General features: G+C 46.9%; 1 protein-coding gene across 1 annotated transcript in view; it reads left to right on the top strand.

The window, feature by feature from the left end:
- Positions 1–20,921, top strand: part of LOC122551904 (uncharacterized) — a 62,461-nt gene that overhangs the window by 35,444 nt on the left and 6,096 nt on the right. The window contains exons 17-26 of the mRNA XM_087988798.1: positions 35–120; positions 1,264–1,315; positions 4,902–5,111; positions 7,970–8,084; positions 8,984–9,134; positions 9,634–9,973; positions 15,029–15,303; positions 16,147–16,346; positions 17,300–17,472; positions 18,523–18,742. Of these exons, the coding sequence (XP_087844924.1) occupies positions 35–120; positions 1,264–1,315; positions 4,902–5,111; positions 7,970–8,084; positions 8,984–9,134; positions 9,634–9,973; positions 15,029–15,303; positions 16,147–16,346; positions 17,300–17,472; positions 18,523–18,742 (1,822 nt within the window). The remainder of the gene's footprint in view (positions 1–34; positions 121–1,263; positions 1,316–4,901; positions 5,112–7,969; positions 8,085–8,983; positions 9,135–9,633; positions 9,974–15,028; positions 15,304–16,146; positions 16,347–17,299; positions 17,473–18,522; positions 18,743–20,921) is intronic.

The following is a 20,921-nucleotide window of genomic DNA, read 5'->3' as shown; positions in this document are numbered from 1 at the left end:
AGTGACATCCCCTTCTAATTCCTTTCTGATGTAGGTGACGACATTGTTTTCAGGAGTGACAGAGAGTCTGATCACTCCCCAGTATCATACAAGAGGTCACAGCGAGGGCGTGCCAGGAAGGTCAGTGTCAATGCTGCTTCTGTGGGATTCGGTACATCATCCTCCATCACTTTCTAATCAATTTAAATGGTTAGGGGAAAAAAAGAATGTTATGATTGCATGAAATTTGACACTTCCAGTGTTTGTCCTGATAATTACAAGATGAAGAGGCTTCAATGACAAGCTTCCATTTTCAGGAAAGGATTTATTCTTGGAATGTGGGCAACGATGGCAAGAAGCCATCGAGCCCCGTGAGGGCATTATGGGTCAACCACAGAGAATGGGACTGGAGTAACATAAGACTATAAGACATAGGAGCTGAAATTAGGCCATTCAGCCCATCGAGTCTGTTCCACAATTCAATCATGGCTGATAAGTTTCTCAACCACATTCTCCCACTTTCTCACCATAACCTTGATCCCCTTGATACTCAAAAGCCTATTTATCTCAGTCTTACACTCAATGACCTGGCCTCCACAGCCTGCTTGGCAGTGAATTCCATAGATTCGCCACTCTCTGGCTGCAGAAGTTTCTCCTTATCTCCGTTCTAAAAGGTCTTCCCTTTATTCTAAGGCCGTGCCCTCGGGTCCTAGTCCCTCCTGCCAATGGAAACAACTTCCCAACATTCTCTCTGCCCAGGCCATTCTGTATTCTGTATGTTTCAATTAGATTCCCCCTCATCCTTTTAAAGTCCATCAAGTATAAACCCAGGGTCCTCCAACGTTCCTCACATGTTAAGCTTTTCATTCCTGGGAGCATTCTTGTGAACCTCTCTGAGGAGATGGGCTAGAGGATTGGGATTGAGAGAAGCTTGGGTTGCCATGGAAGGACACTAATTTGGTCGGTTGTCTCTTTGACATCTGAGTTACTGATTGCATTTTCATGGCTTTGATGGTTAAATTTGGCTCCAGCATGGTGTTTAGGTGACCCCTGAATGGTTCACTGTTGTCAGCAGCAGTCTCTTGATGAATATTAGTGTTGATTCTCTTCTTGATGGGCCTAATGCTGGAGTCCCTGGTTCAATACAGCTTTAATTATAAATAGAGCCTATGTGACATCTCTGAGCAATCTTATACACCGCTCTAAAGTTCTGCTGTGTGTATTCTCACCAACAGACTGTGTAACTTTTATACGCACTCAGTTTCTGTCAATTTCTTTTTTTAGGCTTTCAGACAAGGGGGCCGGAGACGGACTGACCCTGATGGGGATTCATCAGGTAAGGAGCAGGTCATCAGGGAACTTGGGTCCGAAACCACCAGGCAGCCATTTAAACGCTGTCAAGAGACCACAGCATGGCATTTTGTGTGACTGTGATTAGGTCACAGCAGGTTTCCTACAATTGCTGTGCTCAGGGTAGGTTACACTGAGGTTCAACCAATTGCAGGAGCCGAGACATATCCCTGAAGGAAACTGCAGGAAATAACCATTACGTATTGGTCATGCCACTCCTCCATTTCAAAAGAGGCAAGACCTATGTTCCTAAGCCTTTAAAAGAGAATTGGCCAAGTACTTGGAAAGGAAAATATCTGCAAGGGATGTAAAGGGGAGAGAGACAAATTGGAATATTATTTCAGAGAGAGTGAGCGCTTTTCACCAGTTTTCCTTCTGGGATGGAGGTGAAGAGTTTGGGATCCCAAAGAGTTCGGAACATCCTTCACTAACTTCAGAAACACTTCCTAAACCCATATCCTTTCAGGTGTTTCTCCACAATGACCTGCACTTACTTCTGACTGTGTCTCATCGGGTCTCCCCAGCCAGTCACCTACAGTCAGGGTACCTCAGGAGCTTTCCCTGTTATCATACAGACAACAGCCCATGGGCTACTTGCTTCTGCATTAGGATCAGTGGTGTAGATTTGGTCTGCTCCAAGTGTGCTTTAAAAGACCATGTTGTCTATCAGCAAACGAGCACAAAGTGGACCTAGTTGAGTGAGTCCCTAAGAAAGGGCAAGAGCTGAGTTCAGAGAAAGGAGGAGGATGGAAGACCTCTCAAAGTCACAACTTGGAGATAGTGGTTCCAGAACTTAGTACTGGAGCCTTTTGTGGCAAAACTGCAGGAAATTTGGTCGGCTTTAACCAGAACAAAGTGAGACAGTTAAATGTGTAAGTGTTGTTTTAAAGACTGAAGTGTGTGCCAGGGCCCTGACTGGGCAAGGAAGGAAATGACAGACAGTGCCAATGTTTGACTTTGCTAGCCACAGTAAGTAACCTGAATTTTGCTTTTGTGGTACTGCTCTGGTTTCCAGTTACTGAGGGAATTGAAATCAGTGCCAGACCTGTGGGTGAGAGAACTTGTCTTGATGCCCATGACTCGTCTTCCCAGGTGACTCACATCTCTGGCCCGATGAGTGGCACTGCAGCCGAGGATCTTGTGCCATGTGACTTACAATTGCTGCACAGTGGGCAGAAGGTCACCAGCAGGGCCCTTCTCTTGCACATTCCCATCTAACCCACAGGGTTCAGGTGGTGTTTGAGCAGTCTTAACTCTGAGCACCTCATAACAATATCATTGGAACACAGCAATGTCTGTTTTATTTTAGCAGCAGAAATGAGAGAGTCCAGCTTTGTCCTTTTATTTACCTGGTCAGCTCCAGTCTGCATGGTATATACTAAAGGCTGCACTGAGTTGGAAGTGGGGTTGAGGGACATAGGGCAGTCTACATGTTCCAGACCATGCTGGCATTTGGTGCCCCATCAGTCAGTGCTCAGTCATCAGTCAGCACTTGCTCAGCTGTAGTCTACTCACCAGCACCCAGTTTGGGGTCTGCTAGAGCCACTTAGCTCCTCACTTCATTACTGCCTTGGTTCAAACATGGACGAAGTAGCTAAACTCCAGAGGGACTGCCCATGACATCAAGGCTAGTTATTGAAGGTGAGTCATTTCAGTCCCAGGACATCTCTGCAGGAGTTCCTCAGGGCAATATCCTTGGCCCAACTATTTAGCTGCTTCATCAATGACCTTCCCTCCGTCATAAGGCCAGAAATGGGGATTGTTCGTCCATGCCAACCAGGTATCCTGAACTGAACTAGTCCCATTAGTCTATGTTTGGCCCATATCACTCTATCCACGTGCCTGTTTAAATGTCTTTTAACTGTTGCAATTGAACGAGCCTCTACCACCTCCTCTGGCAGCTCATTACATATACGCAACAACTTCTGCATGAAAACAATTCACCTTAAAACTATACCCTCTAGTTTTGGACTCTCCTACCCTAGGGCAAAGACTTTGGCTATTCACCTTATTTAAGCCTCTCGTGATTTTATAAATCTCTGTAAGATTACCCTTCAGCCTCCGATGCTCCAAGGAAAAAGGTTCCAGTCTATCCAGCCTCTCCTTATAACTCAAACCCTCCAATTTCATACATCCTTGTAAATACTTTCTGCACCCTTTCCAGTTCAATAATATCCTTCGTATTGCAGGGTGACCAGATTGTACACTGTACTTCAAATGTGGCCTTACCAATGTCTTGTATAGCCACAACATGTCATCCCAACTCCTATACTCAATGCTCTGACCAATGAAAGCCAGGTGTGCCAAAAGCCTTCACCACCCTGTCTACCTGTGACACCACTTTCAAGGAACTCTGTACCTACACCCTTAGGTCTCTTGGTTCAACAACACACCCCCAGGGCTCTTCTATTGACTGTGTAAATCCCGCTGTGGTTTGTCTTACCAAATTGCAATACCTCTCTTTTGTCTAAATTGAACTGCATCTTCCACTCCTTGGCCCAGCTGATCAAGATCTCATTGTAATCTTAGATAACCTTCTTCACTGACCATTATACCACCAATGTTAGTGTCATCTGCAAATTTGCTATCATGCCTCCTATATTTTCATCCAAATTGTTTGTATAAATGACATACAATGGTGGACCCAGCACCAATTCTGGCAGCACACATAGTCCTCAAGTGCAACCAACTGCATGGTGTTCAGCACCATGCAATACAGCTCAGATATGGAGACAGTCTGTGTCCATATGAATAAACATTAAGTTTTGGGATGGTAAGAGGCAGTAAACATTCACACTATACAAGCCCAGGCAATGATTTCTTGGATGAGCCACATAAATACTGTGACTACAAGAGCAGGTCAGAGGCTAGGAATACTGTGGTAAGTCACCTGACTCCCCACAACCCGTCAACCATCAACACGGCACAAGTCAGGAGTGTGATGGAATGCTCCCCACTTGGATGAATGGGTGCAGCTCTAACAACACTCACGAAGCTTGATACCATCCAGGAGAAAGCAGCTTGTTTGATTGGCATCTGTCCATCAAAATCAACATTCACTCCCTCCACCGCTGATGCTCAGCAGCACCAGTGTGTATCATCTGCGTGATGCAGTACTTCACCAAGATTTCTTAGACACCATCTTCCAAACCTGTGACCTCTATCACCTAGAAAGACGAGGGCAAACAAATGGAGGGGAACACTGCCTCCTGCAAGTTCCTCCATAAGCCACACACCATCCTGACCTGGAAATATATCACTGTTCGTTCATTGACGTTAAGTGAAAATCCTGGAAATCCTTTAAAACAGCACCGTGGGTGTACTTACAGCAGAGACACTGGTTGGTTCAACACCATTTTTTTCAAGGTCATTTAAGGATAACAACAAATGCCAGCCTAGCCAGCGACACCCATATCCTGTGACCGAAAGTTTAAAAACTTTCATTGCTTAAATCCATTTTATATCTGTTCTTCACTGACTGGAGCAGAACTGAGCTGATTCAAGAAAATGAAATCACAAACAGAAAAAAGCCAGATTTGTGTCTTTATTTCACTAACATGTCATTGAATTAGGAAAATCCAAGAGCAGATCACCTGGAGGTGGGGTGAAGGTCAACTCGCACAGAAGGGTCAAACGGCAACCCTCAGAAGACCCCAGCAACCTGCAGGATATTGTGTTGGATGAAGATGGAAATCTGACCTCTGCTGGTTCCTATCGAAGCCCAGTCAGTGACTCATTTCTTGAGGGGGAGGTAATGCGGGGCAGGAGACGTGCTGCACGCGGTAAGTGGTGCATTCTAAACTGATCCTCAGCGTATCCAGCCCAGGGGCTGAAGAAATTTCTTCAACAGGACAGACTTCTAATGTTTAAGGAATGCACTTAGTCATAGAGGTGGACAACACAGATGCAAACCTTTCAGTCCAAATTATCCATGCCGACCAGATATCTTAAATTAAGCTAGTTCCATTTGCCAGCATTTGACCCATATCCCTCTTAGCTGAAAATGTGTTGCTGGAAAAGCGCAGCAGGTCAGGCAGCATCCAGGGAACAGGAGAATCGACGTTTCGGGCATAAGCCCTTCTTCAGGAGGGCTTATGCCCGAAACGTCGATTCTCCTGTTCCCTGGATGCTGCCTGACCTGCTGCGCTTTTCCAGCAATACATTTTCAGCTCTGATCTCCAGCAGCTGCAGACCTCACTTTCTCCCCATATCCCTCTTAACCCTTCCTATTCATTTACCCATCCAGGTGCCTCCTAAATGTTGTAATTGTACCAGTGTCCACCACTTCCTCTGCCAGTACATTCCATACATGCACCACTCTCTGTGTGAAAACGTTGCCCCTTGGATCCCTTTTAAATCTGTTCCCTCTCAGCTCAAACCTATGCCCACTAGTTTTGGACTCCCTGACCCTGGAGAAAAGACCTTGACAGTACACCCTATCCATGCCCCTCATGATTTCATTAACCTCTATAAAGGTCATCCCTCAGCCTCTGAAGACCCAGCGAAAATAGCCCCAGTCTATTCAGCCTTTCCCAATAGCTCAATCCCTCCAGCCCTGGCAACAACCTTGTAAATCTTTTCTAAACCCTTTCAAGTTTGACAATATCTTTCCTTTAACAGGGAGACCTGAATTGAATCCAGTATTGCAAAAGTGGCCAAACTAATGTCCTGTACAGCCACAACATGACCTCCCAATTCCTTTCCTTAATGCACTGACCAACAAAGGCAAGCATACCAAAAAGCTTCCTTACTACCCTGTCTGCTTGTGACTCAATTTTCAAGGAACAATTCAATATCTCTTTATTTGGAAACACTCCCCAGAACTTTACCATTAAATGTATAAGTAACATACAAAGCAGCAAAAAAGAAACACTATCCAATCCCAGAAAAAGACCTTCAGCTGCCTTTTCTCCGAGCCTGATCTTTTTATATTTTCTAATCAGCCTGATCAGCGAGATGTTATGATACACCTCTTGAGCAAGTGGGACTTGAACAGAGGCAGGGACACTATCACTGCACCACAAGAGCTCTTCTCTTCGCCTGACAAAAGTGAGAGTAAATGTTCCTCAGATGAAAGTTTTCTATCCTGCTCTGATAGTACCAACTTAATTTGTAACAATATTTCCAGAGTCCATCATGATCAGGAGTTTCAGAAACCTGACGTTCATCTTCCCACATTTTAAAAAAAGAAATTACAATAGTTACTTCATTAAGTCTGAGGAAATCTAGTTTGTTCCATTAGCTACAGCACCTAGATCACTCCCTATCTATCAAATTCAACTCAAAGACAACATGACAAGATCAATCATGTTGTCATGAATATGTAATAGAACAAGGGTGTTTTTCACTCTGTACCTAACTTCGTGCTGTACCTGTCCTGGGAGTCATAGAGTAAGAGAGTCAAAGAGTCATACAGTACTTAAACAGACCCTTCAGTCCACCTCGCCTATGCTGACCATAATCCTAAACTAAGCTAATCACACTCGCCTGCATTTGGCCCATATCCCTCTAAACCTTTCCTATTCATGTACTTATCCAAATATCTTTTACATGTTGTAACTGTACCTGCATCCACCACTTCCTCAGGAAGTTCATTCCACACATGAACCACTCAGTGTACAGAGAGCTTTATGCTGTATTTAACCCTGTGCTGTCCCTGTCCTGGGAGTGTTTGATGGACACAGTGTACAGAGAGCTTTATGCTGTATTTAACCCTGTGCTGTCCCTGTCCTGGGAGTGTTTGATGGAGACAGTATACAGAGAGCTTTATGCTGTATTTAACCCTGTGCTGTCCCTGTCCTGGGAGTGTTTGATGGAGACAGTATACAGAGAGCTTTATGCTGTATTTAACCCCATGCTGTCCCTGTCCTGGGAGTGTTTGATGGAGACAGTATACAGAGAGCTTTATGCTGTATTTAACCCCATGCTGTCCCTGTCCTGGGAGTGTTGATAGTGTTAAGGGACATTTGCTTTCCATTTAAAAGAGCACAGCCCACTTTATTCCCTACCTATCCCCATGCTGTATCTGTCCTGGGACAGTATAATGGTAACAGTGTAGAGGACGTTTTACTTTCAGTTTAAAAAAATAGGGGGGATCTTGCTCCGTATCTAACCCTGTGCTGTACCACTCCTGGAAGAGTTTGGGACAGTGTAGAGAGACCTTATGATTAAAAGAGTAGAGAGGATGCTTATTCTGCATCTAACCTCATGCTATCCCTGTCCTGGGAGTATTTGATGGGGACAACATCGAGGAAGCTTTACTTTCCTTCCCCTTTTAATTTAAAACAGTAGAGGGAGATTTACTCTTTGTGTAACCCTGTGTAGTACCTCTCTGGGGCTTGTTTGATGGTGATAGTGTCGAGGGAGCTTTAATTTTAATTTTAAAAAGGGAGAATAAGATTGACTCTATATCTGAACCCATTCTATACCTGCCCTGGCGTGTTTGAGAAGGTCAGGCAAAGATCGTGTGGTATCAGGAAGGCAGCAGAAATTGGTTTGTCCTCTTGAAACGTGATGGACCACCCAACTCTACCTCCATTTGGAGACAATAATCCAGCCCTGTGTCAGACTTGTTCCATAGAATGTAATGTGTTACCAAAGCAGTGCCTTTCTCACCAGCTCTGCTGTACTCTGTTCTCAGGTTCCGGCTATGAAAACTCAGCAGTGATCCCTTCCCTGACAGGCTGGTCCGAGCCAGAACCCAGCAGCCTATCAGCAACTGATGAGCTGGAGGCAATGTGTGGTCTGCGCACAGTGTGAGTGTTACTGAATTTGTGAGAAAATAGCAGAGAGGGTTCTCCTAGCTGGAAGCTCAATGGTACCAGGATTTAAAAGGATTGGCAAAAGAACCAAAGGGCAGATGATGAGAGTTTTCCTTTCAGATATTTTTGAATCCACTTGTTCAGAGATGCTATGACATGCCTCTCGAGCAGGTGGGGCTTCAACTCACATCTCCCGAAGGCTAGTTCTTACTACCTCAGAGTTGCTGTGATCTGGAACATGCGGATCTGATCAGGTGATCCAGCCATAACTTCCAAAGGGAAATTGGATGATTAGAATCATAGAGTTGTACAGCACGGAAACAGACCCTGCGGTCCAACTCATCCATATCGACCAGATATCCTAAATTAATCTAGTCCCATATGCCAGTGTTTGGTCCACATCTCTCGAAACCCTTCCTATTTATATACCCATCCAGATGTCTTTTAAATGTTGTAATTTGAGGGGAATGATTTATCCAGGCTGTGGGAGTGAGCAGAGGGAAGCACAATTAATTGCATTGTTCTTTCAAAGAGCCTGCAGGGACCCAATGGGCTGAATGGCCTTCCCGCACGTAATCATTCTCGGAGTGCAGGTATCGCTGTATTCTCCCACTTTATAGTACGGAGTGCTGAGTGCTGGGGAAAGGTATCTTGCCTGAGGGGATTTCTCTCACCAAAACAGCCCCAATATCAGAGAATCCCCGCTTCCCGCCCTGCGCTTGGCCTGGTAAAGGTGGGGTAGACTGCTGTTCCACGGAGGAGATTTCCCCTCTTCTTGTGGCCCAGCTCTGGTTAGGGTCTTAGCCTCCTGGAAAAGCATGAAAGGCATGGGATTGTCTATTGATTCCCTGTGCCCCCACGTATAACCATGGGACATGCTCTGTTCTGTGCAGTGACGATGGACGTTCCCCTAGTCGCCGTAGGAGGAGTCGGCTTCTGTTAAAGGATGACCATATGGTTGCAGTGGATTCGAGGACAGATGCTGAAGACCAAGAGGCTGAATTATGGAACCAACAAGACAAAGGAAGCACTGGAATCAAGGCCGTGAGTTAGTCAGAGTGGAACTCCTCTCCATCTCAGCCTGAAGGGTTTAGCTTTGATGTAAGGCCTGAATGGGTTCAGGGTGTAGATGGAACTGGGGGCCAGGGCTGTGGGGGACTGGGAACTGGATCATTCTGGAGTATCCCTATAATTAAAGCTCAATCTTTCAGCTGTTGTTACAAACAGCCAAAGAGAAGAATTATAAGGACATTAAAAGATGGTGTGAGACCATTGTCTGCAAATAATTTTGATAGAAAAGCATTGAAGTTAGAGGAGGGTTTTTTTAAGGTTGATAGTTTGGAACTGATTTGATGAAACTTTCAGATACACAAACAGCAGTATGAGCTATGGTTTGAGTATAGGTAATTTCTGGGCTACAGCCATTCTGAGTGTGACTGTGATAAATCCTGGGATTGGGAATGTTGACTGGCCTCAGTCCTGGGATTAGAAGTCTAGCCATTCAGCCTGAGGTGCAATTTGTAAATGTATGTTCTCTCCGCAGAAGAAAAAGAGCAAAAGAAATAGAGGGCAGAACAGTCCCAACCAGGATCCAAATGCTGAGGACAGTGATGCGATGCCCAGTGGCTCTGAAGAGCTGAGGAGCTCACGGGAATCAAATTATGGAGCAGCCCTGAACAAACCACCAGGCCCGAGGAGGTCACTGGGGTCGAACCCAGCATCAGGGCTGAACAAACCGTCAGAGGCACGGAAGCTGATGGATGGAGACCAGGAATCTGGGCCAAAAAGCCAGCCAGGCCCAAGGGGTTCACTGGGTCCGAACCAAAGTTCGGGGCCGAACAATGAAAGGAACAGGAACAATGGACGTGCTGAGTTTGTTGTAGGTGAGCTGAACTTTACACCTAACTGGGACAGGGGGAGGCAAGCAGGTTGGGGGGGGGAGGGGCATAGTGGTTAATGTGCAGCAGCGCTGAGTCAACTACCTCCCTGCTCACTCTCACTCCCCAAATGGGTATTTTGATGACAGGGGTGGAGTTGGGGGACTTTTCACTCTTGTCCATATTCTCTCTGTAAACTGCCCAAAGCCAAGTGTGAGGCCTATCAAGTGAAACCTGGACTGGTCTAAGGTGAGGTGGTGTTGGTTGGACAGCAGAGGACTGCTCCTGAGGTTGTCTTTTTCCTCCTGCGTTTATCCTCTAACCCTGCCCTGCTCCATTAGTCCTGATTACCTTTTACCATCCTCCCTGGAGCTCACCTCGTGAATTCCTGGGCTGACCTGAAATTCCAGTTCCATATTTTCCCCTTCTGCCTGTCATCCCAAGGATGGCCACAGCTCCTGGTGGCGCTGCTGGGGCGTGAGCTGCCAGCCATAGACTCATAGAGTCATAGAGATGTACAACATGGAAACAGACCCTTTGGTCCAACCTCTCCATGCCGACCAGATATCCCAACCCAATCTAGTCCCACCTGCCAGCACCTGGCCCATATCCCTCCAAACCCTTCCTATTCATATACCCATCCAAATGCCTCTTAAATGTTGCAATTGAACCAGCCTCCACCGCATCCTCTGGCAGCTCAATCCATACACGTACCACCCTCTGCGTGAAAAAGTTGCCCCTTAGGTCTCTTTTATATCTTTCCCCTCTCACCCTAAACCAATGCCCTCTAGTTCTGGACTCCCCGACCCCAAGGAAAAGACTTTGTCTATTAACCTTCTCCATGCCCCTCATAATTTTGTAAACTTCTATAAGGTCACCCCTCAGCCTCCGACACTCCAGGGAAAACAGCCCCAGCCTGTTCAGCCTCTCCTTGTAGCTCAAACCCTCCAACCCTGGCAACATCCTTGTAAATCTGTTCTGAACCCTTTCAAGTTTCACAACATCTTACCGATAGGAAGGAGACCAGAATTGCACGCAATATTCCAACAGTGGCCCTAACCAATGTTCTGTACAGCCACAACATGACCTCCCAACACCTGTACTCAATACTCTGACCAATAAAGGAAAGCATACCAAATGCCTTCTTGACTCTCCTATCTACCTGCGACTCCACTTTCAAGGAGCTATGAACCTGCACTCCAAGGTCTCTTTGTTCAGCAACACTCCCTAGGACCTTACTATTAAGTGTATAAATCCTGCTAAGCTTTGCTTTCCCAAAATGCAGCACCTCGCATTTATCTGAATTAAACTCCATCTGCCACTTCTCAGCCCATTGGCCCATCTGGTCCAGATCCTGTTGTAATCTGAGGTAACCTTCTTCGCTGTTCACTACACCTCCAATTTTGGTGTCATCTGCAAACTTACTAACTGTAGCTCATATGCTCGCATCCAAAGCATTTATGTAAATGACAAAAAGTAGAGGGCCCAGCACCGATCCTTGTGGCACTCCAGGCCTCCAGGTCACAGGCCTCCAGTCTGAAAAACAACCCTCCACCATCACCCTCTGTCTTCTACCTTTGAGCCAGTTCTGTATCCAAATGGCTAGTTCTCCCTATATTCCATGAGATCTAACCTTGCTAATCAGTCTCCCATGGGGGACCTTGTCGAACGCCTTACTGAAGTCCGTATAGATCACATCTACTGCTCTGCCCTCATGAATCTTCTTTGTTACTTCTTCAAAAAACTCAATTAAGTTTGTGAGACATGATTTCCCACACACAAAGCCATGTTGACTATCCCTAATCAGTCCTTGCCTTTCCAAATACATGTACATCCTGTCCCTCAGGATTCCCTCCAACAACTTGCCCACTACTGAGGTCTGTTCCCTGGCTTGTCTTTACCACCCTTCTTAAACAGTGGCACCACGTTTGCCAACCTCCAGTCTTCCGGCACCTCATCTGTGACTATCAATGATACAAGTATCTCAGCAAGAGGTCCAGCAATCACTTCTCTAGCTTTCCACAGAGTTCTCGAGTACACCCGATCAGGTCCTGGGGATTTATCCACCTTTAACCGTTTCAAGACATCCAGCACTTGCTCTTCTGTAATCTGGACATTTTGCAAGATGTCACCATCTATTTCCCAACAGTCTATATCTTCCATATCCTTTTCCACAGTAAATACTGATGCAAAATATTCATTTAGTATCTCCCCCATTTTCTGTGGCTCCACACAAAGGCCGCCTTGCTGATCTTTGAGGGGCCCTATTCTCTCCCTAGTTACCCTTTTGTTCTTAATATATTTGTAAAAACCCTTTGGATTCTCCTCAATTCTATTTGCCAAAGCTATCACATGTCACCGTTTTGCCCTCCTGATTTCCCTCTTAAGTATACTCCTACTGCCTTTATACTCTTCTAAGGATTCACTCAATCTATCCTGTCTATACCTTACATATGCTTCCTTCTTTTTCTTAACCAAACCCTCAATTTCTTTAGTCATCTAGCATTCCCTATGCCTACCAGTCTTCCCTTTCACCCTGACGGGAATATACTTTCTCTGGATTCTTGTTATCTCATTTCTGAAGGCTTCCCATTTTGCAGCCGTCCCTTTATCTGTGAACATCTGCCTCCAATCAGCTTTTGAAAGTTCTTGCCTAATACCATCAAAATTGGCCTTTCTCCAATTTAGAACTTCAACTTTTAGATCTGGTCTATCCTTTTCCATCACTGTTTTAAAACGAATAGAATTATGGTCACTGGCCCCAAAGTGCTCCCCCACTGACACCTCAGTCACCTGCCCTGCCTTATTTCCCAAAAGTAGGTCAAGTTTTGCACCTTCTCTAGCAGGTACATCCACATACTGAATCAGAAAATTGTCTTGTACACACTTAACAAATTTTTCTCCATCTAAACCTTTAACACGATGGCAGTCCCAGTCGATGTTGGGAAAGTTAAAATCCTCTACCACAACTACCTTATTATTCTTACAGATAGCTGAGATCTCCTTACAAGTTTGTTTCTTAATTTCCCTCTGACTATTAGGGGGTCTATAATACAATCCCAGTAAGGTGATCATCCCTTTCTTATTTCTCAGTTCCACCCAAATAACTTCCCCGGATGTATTTCCGGGAATATCCTCCCTCACCACAGCTGTAATGCTATCCCTTATCAAAAATGCCACTCCCCCTCCTCTCTTGCCTCCCTTTCTATCCTTCCTGTAGCATTTGTATCCTGGAACATTAAGCTGCCATTCCTGCCCATCCCTGAGGCATATTTCTGTAATTGCTATGATATCCCAGTCCCATGTTCCTAACCATGTTCTGAGTTCATCTGCCTTCCCTGTTAGGCCCCTTGCATTGAAATAAATGCAGTTTAATTTATTATCCTACTTTGTCCCTGCCTGCCCTGACTGTTTGACTCTCTTCTGTTCTCAACTGTACCAGTCTCAGATCGATCTCTTTTCTCACTATCTCCCTGGGTCCCACCCCCCTCACCTCACTAGTTTAAATCCTCCCAAGCAGTTCCAGCAAATTTCCCTGCCAGTATATTAGTCCCCTTCCAATTTAGGTGCAATCCATCCTTCTTGTACAGGTCACTTCTACCCCAAAAGAGATTCCAATCATCTAAAAATGTGAATCCATCTCCCATACATCAGCTCCTCAGCCATGCATTCATCTGCTCTATCCTCCTGTTCCTGCCCTCAATAGCTCGTAGCACTGGGAGTAACCCAGATATTACTACCCTTGAGGGCCTCCTTTTTAAATTTCTGCCTAACTCTCTGTAATCTTCCTTCAGAATCTCAACCTTTCCCCTTCCTATATCATTGGCTCCAATGTGGACAATGACCTCCTGCTGGCCCCTCTCCCCCGTGAGAACATTCTGCACCCTCTCCGAGACATCCTTGATCCTGGCACCAGGGAAACAACACACCATTCTGCTTTTTCTCTGCTGGCCACAGAAACGTCTGTCTGTACCTTGGACTACAGAATCCCCTAACACAATTGATCTCTTGGAAGCCGACATACCCCTCATTGCATTAGAGCCAATCTCAATACCAGAAACTTGGCTGTTCGTGCTACGTTCCCCTGAGAATCCATCACCCCCTACATTTTCCAAAACAGCATACCGGTTTAAAATGGGTATATCCACAAAAGACTCCTGCTCTAGCTGCCTACCTCTCCTACCCTTCCTAGAGTTGACCCATCTATGTGACTGTATCTGAGACTTTCCCCCCCTTCCTATAACTGCCATCCATCACATACTGTTGCTGTTGCAAATTCCTCCGCTTCTATCTGTCTCTCCAACCGATCCACTCGATCTGATAAGATTCGCAACCAACAGCATTTATGGCAGATGTAATCTGCAATAACCCTTAAATTCTCTTTAAACTCCCACATCTGACAAGAAGTACATATCACTGCAAAGGCCATTTTTGCTCCTTCACAATCTACAGATCCAGAAAATAACACCGTCTTATTCCTCTACAAACGCTGCCCCAGGTTAAATTAATAGCTATGGCTTATATTTTAAGTTTAATCAAGAGACTTATCTCCAAAAACATATAATCAAGAAAGAACCCAATGTACTCACTAATACAGCCTTTCTCTTGGACAGACTTAAAACAACAATTAACTTATCTGATTCTGTGCTGTGAACTTCACCCAACAGTTCCTCCAAGATTAGTTGTGAAATTCACTGTTTGTTCATTTTCCCAGATGCACCTCAATGTCCAGCGATACAGGAATTCAAACAGCAAAGGCGGTAACTGTGCAGGTTCTCTCTCTCTCTCTCTCTCTTTAGAAAGATTCAGCACCAATATTTACACCCCCATTCCCAAATCCCTCGTCTCAAAGCTCGGCATCTTGTTCCCAGGTCACAATGGTGTGATCCGGTTCATACCGTGAATCCTGTTGATGTCACTGTGGTCAAACTGGTGCTACTGACCGTCAGGGCTGAATCTCTTCTCGATTGCCGATCACCATCTTATCCAGATGCAAGCGAATGAGAAGGCCATCCCAAAGTTGACAAGTAAATGAAATCCTCCCTCCATTTGCTTGTATAGGGAGGCCCAGGGAGATGAGAGCGCGGCAACCCCAGCAACGATTCCCGTCCCAAACGAAGCAGAAGGAATCTTCCAAACCGGTGAAAAGGGAAACGGTGAGAGGCGATGGTGAGGAGGAGGATGCAGAGCAGAGCTCTGAGGAATGTGGACCCCTGCACTCAACCAGGACGAGGAACACTCCAACATCAGGGTCAACACTCACTGCCTTTACTGCTGGCCAGGATCCCAACTCCCAATACAACAACACCAAAATGAGAGATCCAGAGAAGGATCAGGTGATGTACAGAGAGCCTTTCAGAGTAAGTGACACTGGAATTGGGTCAGACAGCTGCTCAAAGGAAAAGACATATCCAGGGAAGGAGTTGGGCCACTGGCATTTAGCAACCCCCCCACCCCCCACCCACCTTTAACATCATCTGGCTCCACTCCTGCCTCAGCCCATCGACTGCAGAAACCCTCACCTATACCTTTAATTAACTCTAGATTCGACTGTCTGAGTACTTTTCTGGTAGGCCTCCAACATTCTAGTCTCCGTAAACTTGAAGTCCTTCTTAACTTGCAACAGGTCCTGGTCCCCTATCTTCCCTGTGCTCACCGGCCTCTGGTCAACAATACTTCCATTGCAAAGTCCTTGTTATCAAATCCCTCCATGTCCTCTGCAAAATCTGTAGTCATCCAATTCTGGCCTCTTGCAGCATCCCTGATTCTAATCCCTCTTAGTTTGGCAGCAAAGACTTCAGCTGCCTGGGCTCCTAAGTTTTGCAATATCCTTCCTACATCTCCCTTGTTCTCCCTTTCCTCCATCTTTGGCCTGGCCGTTGCCAATCTGGTAACTCATGTCAACTTTTGTTTCATTACAATTATGTGACGGTGCTATATAAATCAAGTTGTTGCTGTTGAGGTGAACTGTCAGCATTCTTCACAGTAAAGTGGGAGAAGTGTCCTTGTGCCATCACACAAATCAGCCTGCTTACCCAGAGGCCCCAGGGATCAATCTCAGGTTCCATAACAGGCCAAAAGCCAACTCTCCCTCACAACTGAGGTAAAATCCAGCTGGGTCTTTTTTACAGAGAAAGCCCCTGCTCCAGCATGCTCTAACTGTCTTTGTATCTGATTAGGAGAATCCGGGCTACCCACAGGGGACTACACATTTACCAGGCTCACGGTCCCTCAGGAGGTCAGGGAGCAGCAGCCTGATGGAGGGTGGAGATTGGCCCCAGAGCCAAGAGGAGCACAGCGAGCAGAGACGGCGAGAGGTGGAGCGCCGAATTCAGCAGGAACTGGACAATGATCAAAGACAGAAAGAACAGGAGATCAGGTAGCAGGAGCTGGCGACCAGGGGCGGGGGGAGCAAGAGTTTAAAAATCCATCTCCTATGGGTTTTGTGCAGCAGTATTCTCAGTCAAAGACACCTGCCCAGGTTCAGGGCATAGCAGGTGCCTGGGGTTAGAGAGAATCTCACCCAACCCTAAAATCGTCAGCCCACTCCATTCTCAGAGTTCAGATGCCTGAAGCTCAGTACTAGTTTGTTGGCCCTTTTCCACAATCCTGGCAGTACCTGGAACTCTGCAGAGACTGTCTGGAGTACTAGCTATAAGCCTGGGTTCTTTATAACTCTCTGTATAATTGGCACCTTGCACTGTTATTGCTGTAAAAACGACATGCTGCTGCAGTGTTTATCCTTGCACTCATACCGGGACACATGCAAGAATGCACAATTTCAAAGGCAGCAATAATTTATATTATGGGAATAAAGGGTGCAGATTGGTTAGCAAGTCAACTCTGATTTAGATTTCTTACAGTGTGGAAACAGGCCCTTCGGCCCAACAAGTCCACACCGACCCTCTGATGAGCAACCCACCCAGACCCATTCCTCTACATTTACCACTTCACCTAACACTACGGGCAATTTAGCATGGCCAATTCACCTAACCTACACATTTTTGGACTGTGGGAGGAAACCAGAGCACCTGGAGGAAACTCACACAGACACGGGGAGAATGCACAAACTCCACACAGACAGTTGCCTGAGTTGGGAATTGAACGCAGATCTCTCGTGCTGTGAGGCAGACGTGCTAACCACTGTGCCACCGTGCCGCCCTAATTAGCCTTGATTAGTCAAGGTATTGCCATGGAGAATGCACTACATTCCTTGAGGAATGTGAGGAGAAAATAGATACAGGCCCAGTAACATGCAAGACCGCAAACCACCATCTCTGACATCCAGCCTGCAGTGTTACCCCGGTGACGGACTTTGCTTGTGATTTACAGGAACCAAAGGCAACAACGCGAGCACGCGATATTGCAGCAGCAGGAGGCTGAGCAGAACCGGCAACAACAGGAGCAGCAGTCACAACGACGGGAACAAAGGCAGCAGGAGGAATATCGTAGGAAAGTGCAGGAAATGCAGCGGAGGAAAGAGAGGAGCTTGGCAGAGAGAGCAGGTGGGTGGATGGGGGTAACCGACATGCAGATTTGTTTTTTTATAAAAATGCGCTCATGGGATGTTCACATCTCTGACTTGGCCAGCATTTATTGTCTATCTCTAGCTGCCCTGTACAAGGTACTGCTGAGTTGTCTGCTTGAACCACTGCAGTCCACTTGTTGTAGGTAGGAAACATACACAGTACTGTTAGGGAATTCTAGGATTTCTTCACTCAGAGGGTTTTGTATCTCTGGAATTCTTTACCCCAGAGGGCTGTGGAAACTCAATCATTGAGCAGGTTCAAGACAGAAATTGCCAGGTTTCTGAAGACCAATGACTTCAGGGATATTAAGATAATGCGGCAAAGTAGCATTTGAGTAGATGTGATCTACCGTATATACTCGAGTAATCATCACATTTTTTGACAACTTTTTAAGGTTAAATTTATGAGGTTGACTATTACATGGATACTATTTTTGAGGGGCTGAAACTCAGGCCTGTCAAAATTCATATCATATCATTAGCAGATGTCCAACTGATCTCTAAACAAATAAAGAAAAAAAACAGTGAATTGTGGCAATTCTGAAGACCCAGATTGGAGCAGGACAATCAGCACACTGACTCATTAATGTTGGTCTGTTATCTGTGAAGAACTAAGGGTGACTTTTATGAGATATATGGAAAATTCCAGATTTTGTGGCCAAAAATAGGGGGTTGACCTTTACATGAGATCGAGTGTAGACGGTAACTGAATGGCAAAGCAGACCTGATGGGCTGAATGGTCTACTCTTATTTCAATGTGCTATGGGGTGTACAGTGCCAGACGGGAGGGAATCATTCCCTTAAGATAGGCAGGAGTCATGGTGAGTGGGATGAGGCTGTGCCGTGATTTACAAAGCCAATGCTGACTTGTCCCATGGGGTGGTTCAGGAGGACACTTGGTGCTTTTCAGAAATTTAGTACGAATGATGAAGAGATGTGGGAATGAGTTCAGAGATAAAGAGATAAGAGTGAGGCCAGTGCCTGCACAGTAAGTGAAGTGTCTGTGTTTCTCACCTTGCTGCACCAGAGGAGGAGAAGAGACTTCAGAGAGAGCGTCAGAAGGAGCAAGAAGAAGAGGAAGAGCTTCTGAAGGCAATGGATGAACCACAGAGAATGGAATACCTGAGGCTAAAGCAGATTAAAGAGGAGAGAGAGAAGGAGGAGATGGAGGAACGGCACAGGAAGGAGGGGGAAAGAAGCAGGATTCTGACGCAGGAGGCGATGCAGGAAGCAATCTTTCTGCTGCAGTGAGTATCACAGCAACTGAAACAGAGAGCACTGGAAACCCAGACACAGACAGACACACACACGCACCGCGCTCATAACCCAGACACAGGCAGGGTGCTGGATACCCAGACACAGACAGACAGACACACACACGCACCACGCTCATAACCCAGACACAGGCAGAGTGCTGGATACCCAGACACAGACAGACAGACACACGTACCACGCTCATAACCCAGACAGACAGGGTGCTAGATACCCAGACACAGACAGACAGACACACACACTCGCACCGTGCTCATACCCCAGACACAGGCAGGGTGCTGGAAACCCAGACACAGACAGACAGACAGACGCACCACGCTCATAACCCAGACACAGACAGGGTGCTGGATACCCAGACACAGACAGACAGACAGACACACGCACCACGCTCATAACCCAGACAGACAGGGTGCTAGATACCCAGACACAGACAGACAGACACACACACTCGCACCGTGCTCATACCCCAGACACAGGCAGGGTGCTGGAAACCCAGACACAGACAGACAGACAGACGCACCACGCTCATAACCCAGACACAGACAGGGTGCTGGAAACCCAGACACAGACAGACAGACGCACCACGCTCATAACCCAGACACAGACAGGGTGCTGGATACCCAGACACAGACAGACAGACACACACACTCGCACCGTGCTCATACCCCAGACACAGGCAGGGTGCTGGAAACCCAGAAACACACACACACCGTGCTCATAACCCAGACACAGGCAGGGTGCTGGAAACCCAGACACAGACAGACAGACACACACACACGCACCACGCTCATAACCCAGACACAGGCAGAGTGCTGGATACCCAGACACAGACAGACAGACACACACACGCACCACGCTCATAACCCAGACACAGGCAGGGTGCTGGATACCCAGACACAGACAGACAGACACACACACACGCACCGCGCTCATAACCCAGACACAGGCAGAGTGCTGGATACCCAGACACAGACAGACAGACACACACACACGCACCGCGCTCATAACCCAGACACAGGCAGAGTGCTGGATACCCAGACACAGACAGACAGACACACACACGCACCACGCTCATAACCCAGACACAGGCAGGGTGCTGGAAACCCAGACACAGACAGACAGACACACACACACGCACCGCGCTCATAACCCAGACACAGGCAGAGTGCTGGATACCCAGACACAGACAGACAGACACACACACGCACCACGCTCATAACCCAGACACAGGCAGGGTGCTGGAAACCCAGACACAGACAGACAGACACACACACACGCACCGCGCTCATAACCCAGACACAGGCAGAGTGCTGGATACCCAGACACAGACAGACAGACACACACACGCACCACGCTCATAACCCAGACACAGGCAGGGTGCTGGATACCCAGAAACACACACACACCGTGCTCATAACCCAGACACAGGCAGGGTGCTGGAAACCCAGACACAGACAGACAGACACACACACACGCACCGCGCTCATAACCCAGACACAGGCAGAGTGCTGGATACCCAGACACAGACAGACAGACACACACACGCACCACGCTCATAACCCAGACACAGGCAGGGTGCTGGATACCCAGACACAGACAGACAGACACACACACACGCACCACGCTCATAACCCAGACACAGGCAGGGTGCTGGAAACCCAGACACAGACAGACAGACACACACACACGCACCGCGCTCATAACCCAGACACAGGCAGAGTGCTGGATACCCAGACACAGACAGACAGACACACACACGCACCACGCTCATAACCCAGACACAGGCAGGGTGCTGGATACCCAGAAACACACACACACCGTGCTCATAACCCAGACACAGGCAGGGTGCTGGAAACCCAGACACAGACAGACAGACACACACACACGCACCGCGCTCATAACCCAGACACAGGCAGAGTGCTGGATACCCAGACACAGACAGACAGACACACACACGCACCACGCTCATAACCCAGACACAGGCAGGGTGCTGGATACCCAGACACAGACAGACAGACACACACATACGCACCGTGCTCATAACCCAGGCACAGGCAGGGTGCTGGAAACCCAGACACACACACACACACACCACGCTCATAACCCAGACACAGGCAGGGTGCTGGATACCCATACTGATGCCGCAGAATTTTA

This window comes from Chiloscyllium plagiosum, unplaced genomic scaffold (genome assembly GCF_037043375.1).
Source record: "Chiloscyllium plagiosum isolate Xiang-an unplaced genomic scaffold, Cpla_swu_hap1 HiC_scaffold_7, whole genome shotgun sequence".
NCBI lineage: Eukaryota > Metazoa > Chordata > Chondrichthyes > Orectolobiformes > Hemiscylliidae > Chiloscyllium > Chiloscyllium plagiosum.
Note: the sequence above shows the minus strand (reverse complement) of the source record. Positions and strands in the feature narration are given on the sequence as shown.